General features: G+C 39.4%; 2 protein-coding genes across 2 annotated transcripts; both read left to right on the forward strand.

Moving 5' to 3' along the window:
• Positions 1-4,224: 4,224 nt before the first annotated feature.
• ap1m2 (adaptor related protein complex 1 subunit mu 2) lies at positions 4,225-10,059 on the forward strand. Its single transcript, XM_069665800.1, has 12 exons — positions 4,225-4,432; positions 6,151-6,307; positions 6,541-6,608; positions 6,710-6,840; positions 6,953-7,100; positions 7,197-7,323; positions 7,461-7,603; positions 8,368-8,439; positions 8,722-8,880; positions 9,039-9,164; positions 9,482-9,557; positions 9,666-10,059. The coding sequence occupies exons 1-12, from the start codon at positions 4,391-4,393 to the stop codon at positions 9,689-9,691; spliced, it is 1,275 nt and encodes a 424-aa protein (XP_069521901.1). The 5' UTR covers positions 4,225-4,390; the 3' UTR covers positions 9,692-10,059.
• Positions 10,060-10,325: 266 nt separating this feature from the next.
• On the forward strand, positions 10,326-12,818 carry cdkn2d (cyclin-dependent kinase inhibitor 2D (p19, inhibits CDK4)). The gene is made up of 3 exons (XM_069666184.1): positions 10,326-10,479; positions 10,855-11,013; positions 11,914-12,818. Exons 2-3 carry the CDS (start codon positions 10,873-10,875, stop codon positions 12,265-12,267), a joined length of 495 nt encoding a protein of 164 aa, XP_069522285.1. The 5' UTR covers positions 10,326-10,479; positions 10,855-10,872; the 3' UTR covers positions 12,268-12,818.
• Positions 12,819-16,240: the final 3,422 nt, after the last annotated feature.

The raw sequence follows: 16,240 nt of genomic DNA on the forward strand, positions 1-16,240 counted from the left end.
TTTAGCCAACGATAATTGTTAGCTAACTTAATGTCCACCTGTGTCAACAGTTCTTTGGGAAAGCTACACGTAATACCTTTAAAGATTTAAGGAAGCATCTTAGAACTGCTCTGAAAATGTTAGAATGTTTAATTTTCAATTATTTAAGTAGGTTTAATTCAAAGTCTCTGATGTAGTACACTGTACTGACTGTACAAGATAGTGTGTGTAAGAGAGATTGAAGGCTTGGATTGACGTCGGAGATAGGCCCTGCTCAGAACAAGCTGCACTGCCTTCACATTATTTCACTGGGAAGCTGGCATGTCGTCTGTCAGGAATTGGGATCCACATTCCAGAGTAACTCCACGCCCAACAGCATCACGTCACATGAATGACAAATGCCATCTGCAGGTTTGAGCATCTGTTTAACTTTTGAAACAAATTTTTATGGCACTAATCGCGTGTAAGTGGCTCCCATTACTAGCCGCATTGTTGATGATAGTGTGCTATTCAAAACAAATTTTCCTTTGCATCATTGTGCGCTACTCCAATGAGGCGATCAGCAGAGATACACCTGAGGCACAGGTGACAGATGTCCTCTGCTATGCTCTGTCATCCATATCCTCTGCTCACCTCATTATTTACATATGTTCCCTGTCTTCTTATTGGCTGGCTGGCTGACATTGGGTGGAGTTTTATCTCACACCACTGACTCGTAAGCGAAGGGGAGTGTCCTTAAAAAAATGACAGTGGGGGGTGGAGGGGGAGGGTTAAAGATATTCCCCTGTCAGGTTACCAAGCAAACCACCAACTGGTAACAACAATAGCCTGTTTGGTGTCCACATGACAACCTGCAGGCCAAACACAGCATCCCCAACTGCAGGAGGCAGGAGGATGCTCATGCTACTGATACTTTGCAGGGCACAAAAAGATGCTGTTTATTGTCATAAACTATAAACTGATGGTAGATCTGTGGTGTCAGATAAAAGTGGTGAAAGTCATGTGTAACGCTGTTGGGCTTCCTGTATCAGTTACCAAACTAGCTCACACAACAGGGATATAGGCACGTTCACAGGAAGTCTCACTACTTTCTCTATCTCTCTGAGCGTTCATGCTGCTGCTGTAACCCTGAGAGGGAAACACAATACAGGTTATAGATGAGGGAGGGGGATATCATCTTTTTTAGTGACTCAGTTGGTGTGAATAGATGTGGTTGGTACTTTCAGGGAAATTTCCCAGAGTGAAATTGTTTGCGAATGTGGTCAAGAGACGTTTTGTCTCCGGGGTGAAGCAGCTAAATCGGTTGTCCTACAATCGACATGGTTGGTGGCTAAGAAGAGCTGTATGCTATCTCAGTTTGGATGTCTAGTCCCTGCATTAGCTTGTAACCAACTAGCCAGAAGCTATGCTTCAAACTGCAAAAAAGGCATCAAAAAGTATCAAAGAATATTTTGGCGATTGTAGTGTTTTGGTTGTACTTATTTAGTTTAATATGAAAACTGAAGTGAGCAACTGCTAGATTAACCCGTAACACATACACTTACGAAACTAACACCCAAAGCTGTGAAGGAAGTGGTCCAGGCTGAGGTTGCTTTGCTCGTTCATTGGTTCAATGGTTCTCTGAAAGAGCAGTCCTCTGGGCCTCTACTTTTCTTCAATATTATTATTCTGTTTGTTTTAATGTGGATCATCTTCATATCTTGTCTTGAATTACCAATTTATCATTTTGGCCATTATATGTAAAAACAAAAATAAAAAATATTTGACCTTCAGTCCAAAAAACAAAGACAATCATGTCTAACAAAGAAAAGCAGATCCTTGCATCTGAAAAGCTGGAATCAGACGATATTTTTTTTCCACTAAAACAACTGAAACTCTGAAGCGACTATCAAAAATGTGTCCAGTAATTTTGTGACGTTAGGCCTGAGTTTTGCTGCAGTACATTTTAAGACCTACTGCATCCTGATACCTGATTAACGCCCATGTTTAATGACGTAACATGAACTACAAATGGATGCATGTTAAGATAATAATGTAGACATATGTTTACAGTGACTGGGGAAACATCTGTCTGGCTTTAAAGTAGGTCAGATATAGTGCAAAGTCGAGCTGCAGCAGTAAAGAAAAGGAAAAGTCACGTTTTTTCAGTTCGTCTGACCGGTCGAGTGTTTCCATATGTGTGCGTTGGACCTAAGCCACCATAGGGGGATCCCGTGTAATCCACATCACATGGAGCAGCGAAGGGGAGTCAGACTTTATGTAGCAGAAGCTGAAGGGAACAAAGATGATGTTTACATTAAGGAAAAAAAGCTCTTCCTGTTGTGTCAGATTTATTTAGGCTGTCAGGTCGATTTTAAAACCCAAATATTTGTCGACACTAAACTTGACTGGAAAAAGCAGCAGACTGCAGACAAGCTTGGAAGTGGGTCAAACGTCCTGACCTTTATAGAATCTGTGAAATAAGTGAACTGGTTTCAAACAGCACAAGCCTGGTTTGAATAATATTTATGATAGACCCACCACAGCACATATCCTGTGTGAACACATGTTTTAGGTGCGGCTGTCTCATTTGTGGCTTAGATAAACTCATGTGTCATTAGACAAACAGAGTCCAGATAAGGAGGACCAAACCTGTATGGACAAAAGGAGGGGATACTGGAAAAGTCTGATCTCCACCTGGCCCTCTCACACGCACATTCATACACTTCTTGTGTTATTCTTCATCACTGCCTTCTTACATATGGCTGCTAAGAAGCAGACACAGTAATATGGATTGAGGCTGCTGAGATCTGGGGCATAATACCACGCAGAAAGGCAAGGGGGGGGTGGTAATACGTGGAGATCTCGTACGGCAAGGTTTATGGCTTATGGAGCTCCCCGAGCATGTGATCAGCAAGTGTTTGTGGAACCCTGAGCGCACGCTCACAGATTGAGAGCAGAGGTGTAGCTCTCAGTGAAGTAAAAACTCTCATAAGCACAGCGAGAAGGTAGTTTCTGTGCCACGCTTCAACACATCACATGTTCTTTTACAGAAGTCCATAATATTCTGGGAATGTCCATGTAAACGACAAAAGGAAAAAAATAGACTGAATGAATACAAATGTGTGCATTATGCAGAACACATATGAGAAAAAAAAATATTGTGTTCTAGATCTAGTCTAAGAAATATTCTATTAAATCACAGAGAGGATAAAGTAATGCGAAAAAAATCGCTTGCAGCTTTTTCTTTTTATTTCCCTCGTTTCTATTCATTTAAATTTGTAATGGTCTTATTTCACCATGCAGCACGTGGACAAACCAGCCAGGAGAGCCTTGTGTTAGAATGACATGATCTCTCAACAGTTTCCCACCGTAAAATGCTCGTACACTGGATGCCATCAAGCCAGTTCATTAGACTCTTGGGAATTCACCCTTCCTGTGATGGGGGGTGAGTCTTTTCCTCCTGTGCTTAATCTGCAATTATTCTATACTTTCATGTTGGATTGAGACCCAAATGTAGAGATGACTGTTCTTTTGATTGTTTGTTGGGCAAAACTTAAAAAAGAAAAAGTTTGCTTCTCTTCAGACACTGAGGCAATGATGCTTTAAGTCAAGGCCACACACTGTTGTTGTGTCTCTCAGAGGTTTATAGCTCTGCAGATAAGCTGAAGGCCTTTGACAGGGTTCAGAAATGTGCACACTCGCCATATTTCATGTTGTAAGTCTTTAAAGGCAGTATACAGTGAGCTATAATGACAAACACTTTCACATGACATAAATATGAGCTCTATCATGAGTGCTTGACTCTTGTGTTGTCTTTGCTTATCATAAAGAAATAATGTACTAATTTACAGTCACTTGCTCATGCTCATGTCAATAGTGTCCTGAACAGTTCCTATTTATCAACTTCTGAACTCCGAATTGAGGAAGTTGTGATAGCATTTGTGGGAAAATGTATTTTTTAGTGGCTGTGTATTTTGAGTGACATATTCTGTATGAGATGAGATACAGAAAAGAAATTAAGATTAATTAAATGAAATATAAACATTAATGGATATAAAATTAAGCCATTCTCAATAATAAAGAAAACAGTAACGTCAGTCAACATGATTCACAGGTCATGAAGTCTCTTACGTCCCTGCTATGATTTGTGTGTCTATAGCGCCCTCTGGCGGAGAAATTAAGCAGCACGCGGCCCCCTCTCGCCTACTTTCTGCACAGGTGAGCTGGTGAATGTTTTACCTGCCTGTCATGACGTCACGGCACCTTCAGGAAACAGACACGGTGGAATCCATGATCACCTCGGGCTGATGAATGCGTCTGGTTTGGATGGCGAGAGGAAATTAAAAGCAGCGAAAGCTCGAGTTGGACTTTAAACTGAGTCTGTGTGTTTTGTAGACTCGCATGTTCCGCTGTCGTGAGGTCAAACGCGATGTCTGCCTCCGCTATATTTGTGTTGGACCTGAAGGGGAAGGTAAGATTAAAGCTGCTGATCATTGAACTCACTGATAACTGCTTAATTAGCTTCACGCGGCTTTAAAAGCGACAGAACTCACTACTTATTCCTTGTTTAAGATGTTGAACTGTTGCTTTAATTGTTAAATCATTAATGGCGTTTGAGTGGTTAAAAATTAATGAGGAGTTTGCGACACACTCATTCATTGGGCTTCTTTACTTCCGGGTACATGACTGTCAGTGGAAACACCTGCAGCCTTAAATAGCCTAACTCAAGTGAATGTGACAAATTGTGCTGCAGCACCTGTGCACCTGACTTCAGCCTTCAGTCATGGCGGTAGTATAACAACATTGTTTTAAATCTATGACCCCCGCCTTTATGTTGTTACTACATGGCACGAACATCCTTCTCTCTCCTGACAGAACCTTACCTGACACACTAGTACAGGAAGAAACAGGAAGTACAAATGCTCTCGAAGTTGTGAGTGTGTACAGAAACACATGTGACATTTAATTTGATCTGATTCAAGGACAGCTTCTGCTCAACTGACCTGCAGTTTGTTGTGACCTCAGGTTGTTGCATCTGGAGCGGGTTCAACCTGTTTTACATTCGTCTTATTTACAGCTGAGACCACCATTCAAGTGTAGAAGGTTGTTGATGTTTACGAGAGGGCCTACAACTGGTTAGGATGCTTGCTCATTCATTTGACAATCTACTAAATCACAAGTAGGCCTATGTCAACATCTGAGGGTCTGTAGAACATGTTTTTATTGACTGTCAATCACAATGGATTAAGTTCAGCTGTATCCAGGGCTGCAAAAAGATGATTGTGGTAACTGTAAAATTAACACACACTGTCAAAATACTTTATAACAAGAAAATGCCCAGCATAGAGAAGTAAATGCATGAGGAGTAAAAGTACTGCATGCACAAAAATGCTGCCTTTGTGTGTCATTCTACTCAAATATAAAGTAATTAAAACTGCCGTAGTTAGAAATGACAGTATTTCCTTCTGAATGGTAAGTAGAAGTCAAAAATAGCATGGAAACAAAAAGCTAAAGTGAACTGAAGAACTTCCGATTTGTAATGCATCACTTGAGTGAATCACTTGAGTTATATTGTAATACTTTTTTCATGATTGTTTGATCTGCTGATTATTTTTATTCCTTAACTCCCTCCCTGGTCCAAAGAAAGTAGAAAGAATGGTAAGGGCCATGGTTATGTCATCAATTTGCTTGTTATGTTGTATTAATTTATGATCACATTAGCTTACCAAAACAACAAATCTCCAAATCTGAAAAGCTAAAACTAGAATCAGTAACTATTTCAACATCAAAATTATATTGGAGAAATCTATCAATCAGCTCTGGTAATTAGTTGAAAATTAAAAAAACACTCAAACCATTCTTTACCTTGAACCACCTTGAACCACGTTAGAAGAGTAAATGCCACCTGTAAATAAAGCGTAAATGAAGTGTGAATGCCACTAATTCATATGTATTCATCTGTTAGGGTAATATTAAAAATATTTGATCATTTTCTACTTCGATACTTTGACAAAATTGTTCCAGAAATGTTAATACCAATAAAGCAGTTTAATTGAATTGAATAATGGGTATTAAAGAAACAATGTCACACACTTATTTTTTGACTTACACACATCAAAATTCTTGTCATTTTTGTTGGAGCACTTTCCTTGTTCCTTGTTGTCTGATGGTTTTATTCTCCACGCTCAGGTGTTGATTTGTCGGAACTACAAAGGCGATGTGGACATGGCGGAGATCGACCACTTCATGCCTTTACTCATGACACATGAAGAGGAAGGCCTTCTGTGTCCTGTGCTGTCACATGGCAGTGTTCACTTCATGTGGATCAAACACAACAACCTCTACTGTATCCTTTACTACATGCTGCTCAGAGAATAAAAAAACAAACACATTCTTTACTCAGGTAGAAGTACAGGTAGGGATTACTTTAACTCTGGTGAAAGTAGAAGTACTGTATCAACTTCTTAATTGAAGTAAATGTTAAAATATACAATCTTTCAGTATAAAGATACAAATGCAGACCTGTGAGTATATAATTATAATGAAGTAAGAAAACTCCTTGACCAGACACCTGCACAGTGGTGGCCACTACAAACAAGAACTCCAACGCCTCCCTTGTCTACTCATTTCTGTACAAACTAGTGGAGGTGAGTCGCACATGAAGGGGTTTTTTATGATTACAATTTTTGTTTGTAGTTTCCATTAATTAACATATTTAATATCATATTTATTACTTTCTGTCTTGCAGGTGTTCACAGAGTACTTCAAAGAGCTGGAGGAGGAGAGCATTCAGGACAACTTTGTGGTCGTCTACGAGCTGCTGGACGAGCTCATGGACTTTGGCTTCCCTCAGACCACCGACAGCAAGATCCTACAGGAGTGAGATACACAAGACATTCACATGCAGACATATAAATAATATTCTGTATATAAATGATAAAGAGTATGTTGAATCACAGCAGGCTGTCTCTTGTCGCCTCATCTTGTGCAGATACATTACTCAGCAAGGAGCCAAGCTGGAGGTGTCAAAGTCCAAGGTGCCGACCACCGTCACCAACGCCGTCTCGTGGAGGTCAGAGGGCATCAAATACAAGAAGAATGAGGTCTTTATTGATGTCATCGAGTCCATCAATGTCTTGGTAAGATATTATACAGGGCTATTTTCCCTGTTTTTACTCTTTACAGTTCCTCAGCTTATTAAAACAGTTATTCTCCTCTGTGTGTTGTTTGTTCAGGTGAATGCTAACGGCAGTGTGATGAGCAGTGACATTGTGGGCAGCATCAAGCTGAAGACGATGCTCTCTGGGATGCCTGAGCTGCGGCTGGGCCTCAACGACCGAGTGCTTTTTGCTCTCACTGGACGTATGTTTACCTGCAGCCTCTGTCTCCATGCATAACTATCAGTCACTACAGTTATTCACCTGCATAATTATGTAGCTTATCTCTCTGCTTTGGTTACTTTTACATTACCACCGCTGATTGTATTGTATTGTGTTCAGGTGACAAGGGAAAGACGGTGGTGATGGAGGATGTGAAGTTCCACCAGTGTGTCCGTCTGTCTCGCTTTGACAGCGATCGAACGATCTCCTTCATTCCTCCTGACGGGGAGTCTGAACTCATGTCCTACCGCATCAATACACACGTTAGTCCAATAATGTACCTTTATTCACAGTGAACACTTTATATTTGAGCTATATTCATGGCTGACTGCATTTATTACAAGCTTTATAACAATGCTACAGTCCAGTTGTGGAATTTAACAAAGTACGTTTACTCAAGTACAATACTGTAGTACAAATTTGAGGTACTTGTACTTTACCTGCGTGGTTCCATTCTCTGCAAAGTTTTCAAGACTATTTTACTGCAGAATTAATCCTTTTATTTTTTCTATTTTATGTACATGTTATTGATAATACTCGTATACTTTTACTTATGGCTTTGAATGCAGGGCTTTTACCTTTGCTGGAGTATTTTTTACACTGTGCTACTAGTACTTTTCTTTGAGACTTTTCTGAACACTTATTCCACCTATCATAGTTTCATATTCTACCTGTTAGAAAGGGCAGGATAAAGAGAGACTGAAATATTGATGAATAAAAAAGACTTTATTGATCCCCACAGGAAAAAAGCAACCCGAAAAGAAACTGTCTAAAGACCAGTGGACATATAAGGAACTAATTTGTAATCAAATAAATGAATTCAAACAAGTTATTTTTATTTAATTCAAAAGTAATAACAATACTTTTGACCCTATTATTTATGGGGCCTATTGATATGTGCACAAACAATAAGTCAAGGGAGGAGATTGCTAAATATTATGCAGATGTGATTAAGGAAAGCTTTCATTAAGGAGTTTTTATTGTAAAATTGTGTGTTTAATGAAACCTTATCCTTCATCTTTCACAGGTGAAGCCTCTGATATGGATTGAATCAGTTATCGAGAAATTCTCTCACAGCAGAGTTGAGATCATGGTGAAGGTAATGACACACTGTTTTTTAACTACAGAACTACACAATATATTACAAGCTTTTTATTTAGATTTTGTGTTACTGGAGTTATATTTTTTTTAGAAACTGGTAAGAAAAGCTTAAAAGCATAAAATCACGAGAATGAGAGCAAAAATAAGTTGTATTTGTTGTTGTCTTACACAATGATACTGTTCATCTTACAGCTGTTGTTGTTCCTGCCCAGGGGCCTTTGAGCCACAGTAAGAGGGAGGCTTTCACAAGATATCCTGTCACATTGTCTTCTATTTTTAGGCAAAGGGACAATTTAAAAAACAGTCTGTGGCAAATAATGTGGAGGTGAGAGTTCCTGTCCCAAGTGATGCTGATTCACCGAAGTTCAAAACCAGCACAGGTCAAGCCAAATACGTGCCTGAGAAGAACATGGCGGTGTGGACCATCAAGTCTTTCCCTGTAAGAAATTCACAACTACACTGACTTCAAATTATATGACTTTCTTTAACGTTAAATTGTAATTTACATTCTAGTCAAAGATAGACGTGTGCTTAGTATTTAACTCTGTCCTCCTGCTCGTCAGTCAATCTCTCTTTGTGTCTGTCTAATCCACACAGGGAGGTAAAGAGTTTCTAATGAGAGCTCATTTTGGTCTGCCCAGTGTGGAGAACGATGAGCTTGAAGGCAAACCTCCCATTACTGTCAAATTTGAAATCCCATACTTCACAGTCTCAGGAATACAGGTGCGTATACAAGTTTGTGTGTTTAGTGCTGAGGCTCTGCTTAAATGTCAGCCCAGAGACAAACCTTTTAATATTATAAGTCAAGCCATACAAATGTATTCTGGATCTTAAGTCTGTCTGAACAAGTTACATCTTGTTTATATAGATACAGACTATTTTAAAGCTCTTTTGCATGGGGTGTGTGGATAGTCAAGTCAGGTCCTGTAAGAGCTGATATTTTGTGCTTTTACTGGCAAACTTAATTTAATTGATGTTGCACATTACTATTACTTGCCTCAACATGTTGTGTTTCCTGACTCACTCTTTTTTTTCACCAGGTCCGATATATGAAGATTATTGAAAAAAGTGGTTACCAGGCTTTACCATGGGTCAGGTACATTACACAGAGTGGAGGTACATTAATGATTTTGCATATGATTTCTATATGATGTTGCATAATGTTTTTAGTATATAATGTAGGCTACTATGTCACCTTACATTTTTTCTCATTTCTTTATTTAGACTACCAGCTGAGGACAAATTTATAAAGCCCGAGGGATGCTGTATATTCTTCACTTCCAGGACCTCCAGAAGAGCTTTAATGATCGCTTTACCTTGACTGAAAGAATATGTCTTTAAATTTCACCTGCTCTATTTAATGTCATTGATCTTGTTTTATGAAATCTGTGTGCAATTTGATTTTAATGTTTTACTGTGGGACCACTGCTTGTAATTTACATGTTAAAACAAATTATTGCCTTAAAACAACTTGTCATTAGTAACCTTTGTATTTGTGCTGTGCCCTTGTTTATCTCAATAGTTTTTAACACCATATATGTGCAGTTTTTGTCCTCATATTGTAGTAATGCATTGTGCAATCACAGTCGCTAAATTCCGCCTAAAATTAAAAACTTAAACCCGCCTTTTTTCCACACTTGTCTCTGGAGAAATACATCCAAAGGTCAGAAATGTGAATGAACTGCCTTTGAAGCCTTCAACGTATACGAATCGCCCGCTTTCTGAGCATTGTGCTCTGATTGGCCGGCTGCTGCTGTTACCACAGTGATAGCGTAGTAACCGAGTTGTAACGCCGCCTCTTTAACCATATATGGAAGTGCAACACCCTCTGAGCAAGCTGTGATTGGTCAGCGTGTGATCTCTCCAATGTTTGTAAATGTTAGTCTGGAGACACTGCTGTGTAGATCTCAGCGCGCAAATGTATTTTCTAATGTTTATAAACCTTCCTTGTTAGGATTTTATTTGAAAATTACTGGTCTTTGGAAAAAGCGGGATACAACATTTTGGCGACGTTGTGGATCTAAAGGAACCGAACAAGGTATACTTAACAGCCCTATATTTCCTTGTTAATGTTAGCGGCTAGCCCGGAGGCTAGTTGTTTGTGAGATACAGTTGACGTGAGGCGCCTGTCTATTGGTAAAACAAATGTTTCCACAAGTATTTGTTGTTTGAACTAGCGATGTCTTAAAACGACCTGTTGTAATACTACGCTAGCAATCAGTTAACATGGCGTCATCGGGGAAATGAAGCTTACGTTAGCCGGATGCTGTAGTAGCTAGCTGTATATATCCGATGTTAATCTTCCTGTGTACAGGTTTTACCTCTTTACTGTTTATTACACCGTTATTGCCGTCATGAGAGGCCCGTAGTTGAGTTTCAGTGTAACCATTTTCTTAAATCTCCTCCTGACCAGGCAGAAAGAGAGACTATAATGGTCCTTAGTCAGATGGATGCCGGTAAAGCTTTGACGGCGGCAGCAGCCAGAGGAAAGAGCAGCGAGGTGCAGAGGATCCTGGAGGAGTGCGGAGTGCATCCTGATACTCTCAATGAATTTGGCAGGACTGCGCTACAGGTGAGGACTGGTTCCCACAAATGTTGTTTCATGATTCAGGTACGAGGTATTTACTGCACACATAACGTTGCATAAGACCAACTTTAGAAATACGTGACAGAATAATCGCCTTTTCTCTTGACATTGAAGCACAAAAGCTGCCTCGAACAGTTTCCTGTTATGAGTGTGTTATAGCAGTGGTAAAACGTAGTTAGTTTTTGATACTAGAATAATAACCAAATCCCAGGACCTCAGATAACCTGTAGAAGTGGTACAGTTGTAAATCCTACCTTTTATAAAGGTAATAATGACTTTGTTTTTCAAATCTTTAAGGCAGCTTTGAATTCGTTTTTAAGGTAATTTAAGGAACCTTTATTGATGTTAAACTATGTTGTTAATTTGTTTCTTCACTTTTAATATACATGAGGGTAAACAAAATGGGTAAGCTTCAATTTGCAATCGTTTCCTTATTCACAAAAAACATCAGAAATATAGTAAAATGTCCATTTCCCAGACCCCAAGGTGACCGTCTTAAAAGGCTTGTTTTGTCTAAAACTCAAAGATTTGTATTTAACAATAAGATAACAGAGAGAAAAGCATCAAATCCAAACAATTTGATGTTTGGTTTGTTATAGCACTGCTGTATTAAACTGTGTTAGTCTCACTCAGTGATATTGACAACTGATTATATATATTGTCATTTAGGATGTTTATAATCTCATGAACTCTATGGATCGTTATTGTATTGTAGTTTTTACCAGGTCCAAGTGTACAAATAAGCAGAAGTGACTTTCAGGTCCGAAAGAAAACATTAAGAATACAGTCGGGAATAACAGAAACCTAGTGTCACAACTTTCTATGTACACACAGGTTGTGTTGACTGTGCCCTCTCTTCTTTCTCTCCTCTGATTTCTCCCACAGGTGATGATGATGGGGAACTACAAGATCGCCAGCTTGCTGCTGGAAAAAGGAGCAGACCCCAACATCCAGGATAAACACGGGATTGCGCCCATCCACGACGCAGCCCGGACAGGGTTCGTGGACACTTTGCGGGTTCTGGTGGAGTACGGCGCTTCGGTTAATGTGTCAGACCACAGCGGCGCCCTGCCTATCCACATTGCCATCCGGGAAGGTCACCGTGATGTTGTGGAGTTCTTGGCGCCGCGGTCCGACCTGAAACACACCAACATCAGCGGCCAGACAGCCATTGACGTGGCCCGAGCCTCCCGTGCGCCTGATATGATTGACTTGCTTTTCGCTCACATTCATAGTTAGGTGCTGGGTGCCTCCTGGTTCACCCTGACCTCACATTGTTTTTGCTTCAAACCTGGTGACTTGAATTCATTGCTGTGTAAAGGATTATTTTTTGTTCATAGAGGCTCAGCATTAATATGTGACACAGGACATATTGTCTTGGCAGCTTGTTTTCAGTGGATTGGTGGCTACATACAGTAGACTCCTCTTTTGCACAGTGCGGTTCTGGCACCTTATATATCTGTTGTCCCTTTTGATTGGGAGTGCACATTTGTAGATAGTTTCCCCAGTGTTTTCTAATTATTGCATTGTTTCTAATGTGTAAGAATTGTAATAGTTGTACGTGTTTTTTAAACATTTTTACAAAAGTTGACATGGTGCACCCTGATCGCTTTCATAGTTTTGTTTCTCTTGATTAGATGTACTTAGAATTAACTCTTATTTATTGTTGGAATAGGACTGAAAATTCTTGTGACTGTGTACATAGCAACATTTATTGTGATTTGTTGAAATGTTATTTATATAAATACTTTTAAATCAGAAGTGACATTATTCACTTTACTATTTGAAGAAGAAAGCACAAAATAAAGTGTTGAACTTGAAGTTTTTGGATCATTGTTTTCATTTTGAACAGTGTAGTTGTGATGTTAAGACATGTGTTCATTGAAAAAGGATTATAATAGAGTTAAATATAAATTTTTCCACATAAAAGAGGCGCCTTTGTTAAACCATGTAAATATCATTTTCCTGATCCGATGAATTCTGCACTGACACACTAAACAATGGTCTTTCTGTACTGTGTTCTGTACAGGCGTCCTCAAGTGTTCAGCACTTCCCCAAGGTGATTCATGAAGGGCATTTATAATAACGCCACACTGGAATGCTCTGTGCACTGAAACCCTCTCAGAGGGAACACACACACCAACATGAATGAGGGCCCTGTTTTGTTGAGGCTTGTAGGTAACGGTGGCACAGTTTGCTGATGTTTGTGCTCGGGGCTCTTACAGCACAATGGCTATCTTGTTTGCTTTTGTGCCACCGGCCAACTGCAGCAGACGAGAGAGGAGATACAGTTCAACCGCTGTGCAGAGCCTCATGATGTCACAGAGAGACCTCGTATGTTACTTTGTTGTTTACATGCGTCTTTCATGATATCACCACATCGGCGCTGAAACACTCGAAAAACAAACAGTCAAAGAAATCACAGAAACCTGCCCTGATCTTTCTGTCAATTCAAGTAACTTTACTGTACTTAAGTACAGTTTTGAGGTACTTCTTTATTTAATTATTTGTGCTACTTCAGTGAGAAATATTCTATATATATATCTATACAGCTTACAAAATATGAAGTACCCTGAAAAAAGCAGTAAAATTTGGCCCTTTTCTATACACAAGTAAAATTAGGTTTAGTGGTATTGCAACTTTTACTTATAAATAAACTTTACTGATAAAGAGAAATTAAAGCTCATAAAATCTGAAGTACAGTGAAAAATAGGGTTAGGGTTAAGGTTAAATTAGGTCAAACCTCTTCTCTATACTATACTCTTTTCATGAGGTTTTGAATTTTTTTTTTTTTAAAGCATCAAATACTATTTGCTTGGATGTAGTAGGATGGACGCATGCAGTCTGCTCTTTCGTGTTGCTTTCTCTGTCCTGTTTCAAATTTGCATAATCCCACACATGGTCACCTGCTGGGAGCTGCACAGTCACAACCACAGTGTTTGACTTCCGGACAGTGAACGCCTCTACAGGAGCAGAGGTACTTCAGCTCATTCAGTCATTTACTCTCCACACCCATGTATTTTCCCCGCTATTCAGAGAGACAGACTCCTTTCATTCAGTGGTCTGCACAACTACAAATTGTAATTCATTATATCTTCACACTGGAATAGCAAAATCAATCTATTAACAGTTCTAGGCGTGAAAAATGAAGCCTCAGACAGACCTGCCACCAGCCACCAGGAAGTGCTAACTGACTCCACCGAGCACAAATGGGGGTGTTGATGGATGTTCAGATACTCCCTGTATAAACACTGATGATGTCGCAGTCACAATGACAAGTTTGCAGGAAGAAGAAGAAGAAGTGGGAGTAGACCAGAAAAACCAGTATCAGCCTACTCCCTTTTTTCCATGGACAAGCACACATGTAGATGTGTGGGAATACAGGATGATGACAACAGGAAATGATAAAAAGGTTAGTCAAGTGTCTGAACATCCGTTTCTTTTGGAGATGAGAATAGAACTTCCAATTCCAGTGAACTTCAGAAATTCTTTATATAGTTCACTGGAATTGGCGTGGGAGAGAAGTGGGCGATGACACACAGCAAAGACAACAAACCGCACTCACATTAGGGAGGTTGCTCTAACACCATCAGCATCTAAGACCCCTCCTCCACAGAGATTCACCATTCTCTTTTTAAGCTTAATCATCACAAAAGCTAGCTTCTTCTAATCTGAGATCATAGCAAAAAAATGATTTCTTAGGATTTTGAACTGCCAGGGGAAGAAACATTTAAAAAAATATTTTTTACTAGTCTTCTGCAGTTAATAAATTAGTCGAAAAAATGTCCAACGAATGAAGCAATAATGACAAAGAAGTTCATTATGGCCCTTATTATGATGAGTATTGATGATAAAGACAACACCATGAGGGTAAGGAGTTAAAGGATGGATTCCCTTATTTTTAGTTTGCCCTGATACTAATACTCACACGCCCTATGTGTACACTGACAGAGCTAGAGGTCACTGCAATTGCTCCTCCTGTTCATAAAGGCTAAGAAGTGACACCTTCCCAATAAAGCGACACTGTAAAAAAATACATACATATTTCACAATGTTCTTTAACAGTCTGTGTATCCAAAATCAGCCAGTTAAGAACTAAATAACCTATTTTTGTTCACCCTTTAAATCTATCCTTGCTGAAGACTGACATCGTGGCCTGCTTTGACAGGAGCACTATATACAGCAGCACTTTCAATGTATGTTTGGGCATGTGAGAGATGTATTACCATGAACTACACCTATCCTAAAAGATGCAGGGATATCTCCTTTTTGGGTTTTAAATCAGATGCCATAAAGAGTCATAAAATCTTTAAAAAATGTGTTGATGTGTTGTGAACTTACTTTTATATCCTACTTTTATTTGCAATTTAACTCAGTTCATGTAGCTGCAGGGAATCACAGCCTGAAGGAGCTGTGTCCTAACATTACACACTCACATGACAGGAGGAAGCTTCCCTCTCTGATTTTCATACCCAAATGTCAAAACTGCATTAGTACAACGAGGCCTGAAGGCACACTGAAGTAGCATTTACAGAGTACCTCCTTGAAGACATAACATGTTGTTTGCCAGGCAAGCCTTAGTGACAATGATGCAATCATTTGTTTTGGTTAAAGCTGGTGACACACCTGGCTGCCACCTTCAGAGAGGAAATCCAAGAGGTGAATGATTGACAAATGAATCTGACCTACACAGAATTCTACTGCGCCTCTTTGTCCTCTTTTTTTTTTTTACAACTTTCAAAACTATCTCACAGGCCTGGAGGTGTGTCTTTGTGTGCTCCAGTGTTGCTGTGGTATGCCAATAACTTGTATCCATGCAAGCCAAGACATGACCGCACTGCAGTTCAAGCTGAAAGGTGGAAAAGCTATCCTGCCTCTCCAATTTTACTTGTCTTTTCCAAGATTATTATTCCGTAATAGATTAAATTATGTTAAAGAGATTGTGAAAAAAGAAAATAGTTGTATCTCTCCTCTCTCTGTAAATGATTCATTTTTGTAACCTGTCTTACAAACTAAAGGTCATGTTGCCTAGATTTGTGTCTGATTAAATGTATAATTACAGTCTTTTTTCATTTTGACTGAATTTGTAAACAGAGAGATGAATGGCTTTTATTCTGCTCCTGAAAGGCTTCCTCTCCCTCCACTTGTTTGGAGCCTGAATGGAAGCAACATGAGCCACTGCACTGTGGGAAACCAGCTTTCTATATAAACC

The sequence above is a fragment of the Semicossyphus pulcher genome, unplaced genomic scaffold (assembly GCF_022749685.1).
Source record: "Semicossyphus pulcher isolate SPU_LCO1_2020_fin unplaced genomic scaffold, fSemPul1.0.p SCAF_17, whole genome shotgun sequence".
NCBI lineage: Eukaryota > Metazoa > Chordata > Actinopteri > Labriformes > Labridae > Semicossyphus > Semicossyphus pulcher.

What these genes read in the sequence shown, in the direction of transcription:
- ap1m2 (XM_069665800.1), top strand. Translation starts at nt 4,391, where the DNA reads ATGTCTGCCTCCGCTATATTTGTGTTGGACCTGAAGGGGAAG. An exon ending in TGTTGGACCTGAAGGGGAAG is followed by an intron (nt 4,433 to 6,150) that starts GTAAGATTAAAG and finishes CTCCACGCTCAG; the next exon opens with GTGTTGATTTGTCGGAACTA. An exon ending in TTCTGTACAAACTAGTGGAG is followed by an intron (nt 6,609 to 6,709) that starts GTGAGTCGCACA and finishes TCTGTCTTGCAG; the next exon opens with GTGTTCACAGAGTACTTCAA.
- cdkn2d (XM_069666184.1), top strand. Translation starts at nt 10,873, where the DNA reads ATGGTCCTTAGTCAGATGGATGCCGGTAAAGCTTTGACGGCGGCAGCA. An exon ending in TTGGCAGGACTGCGCTACAG is followed by an intron (nt 11,014 to 11,913) that starts GTGAGGACTGGT and finishes TTTCTCCCACAG; the next exon opens with GTGATGATGATGGGGAACTA.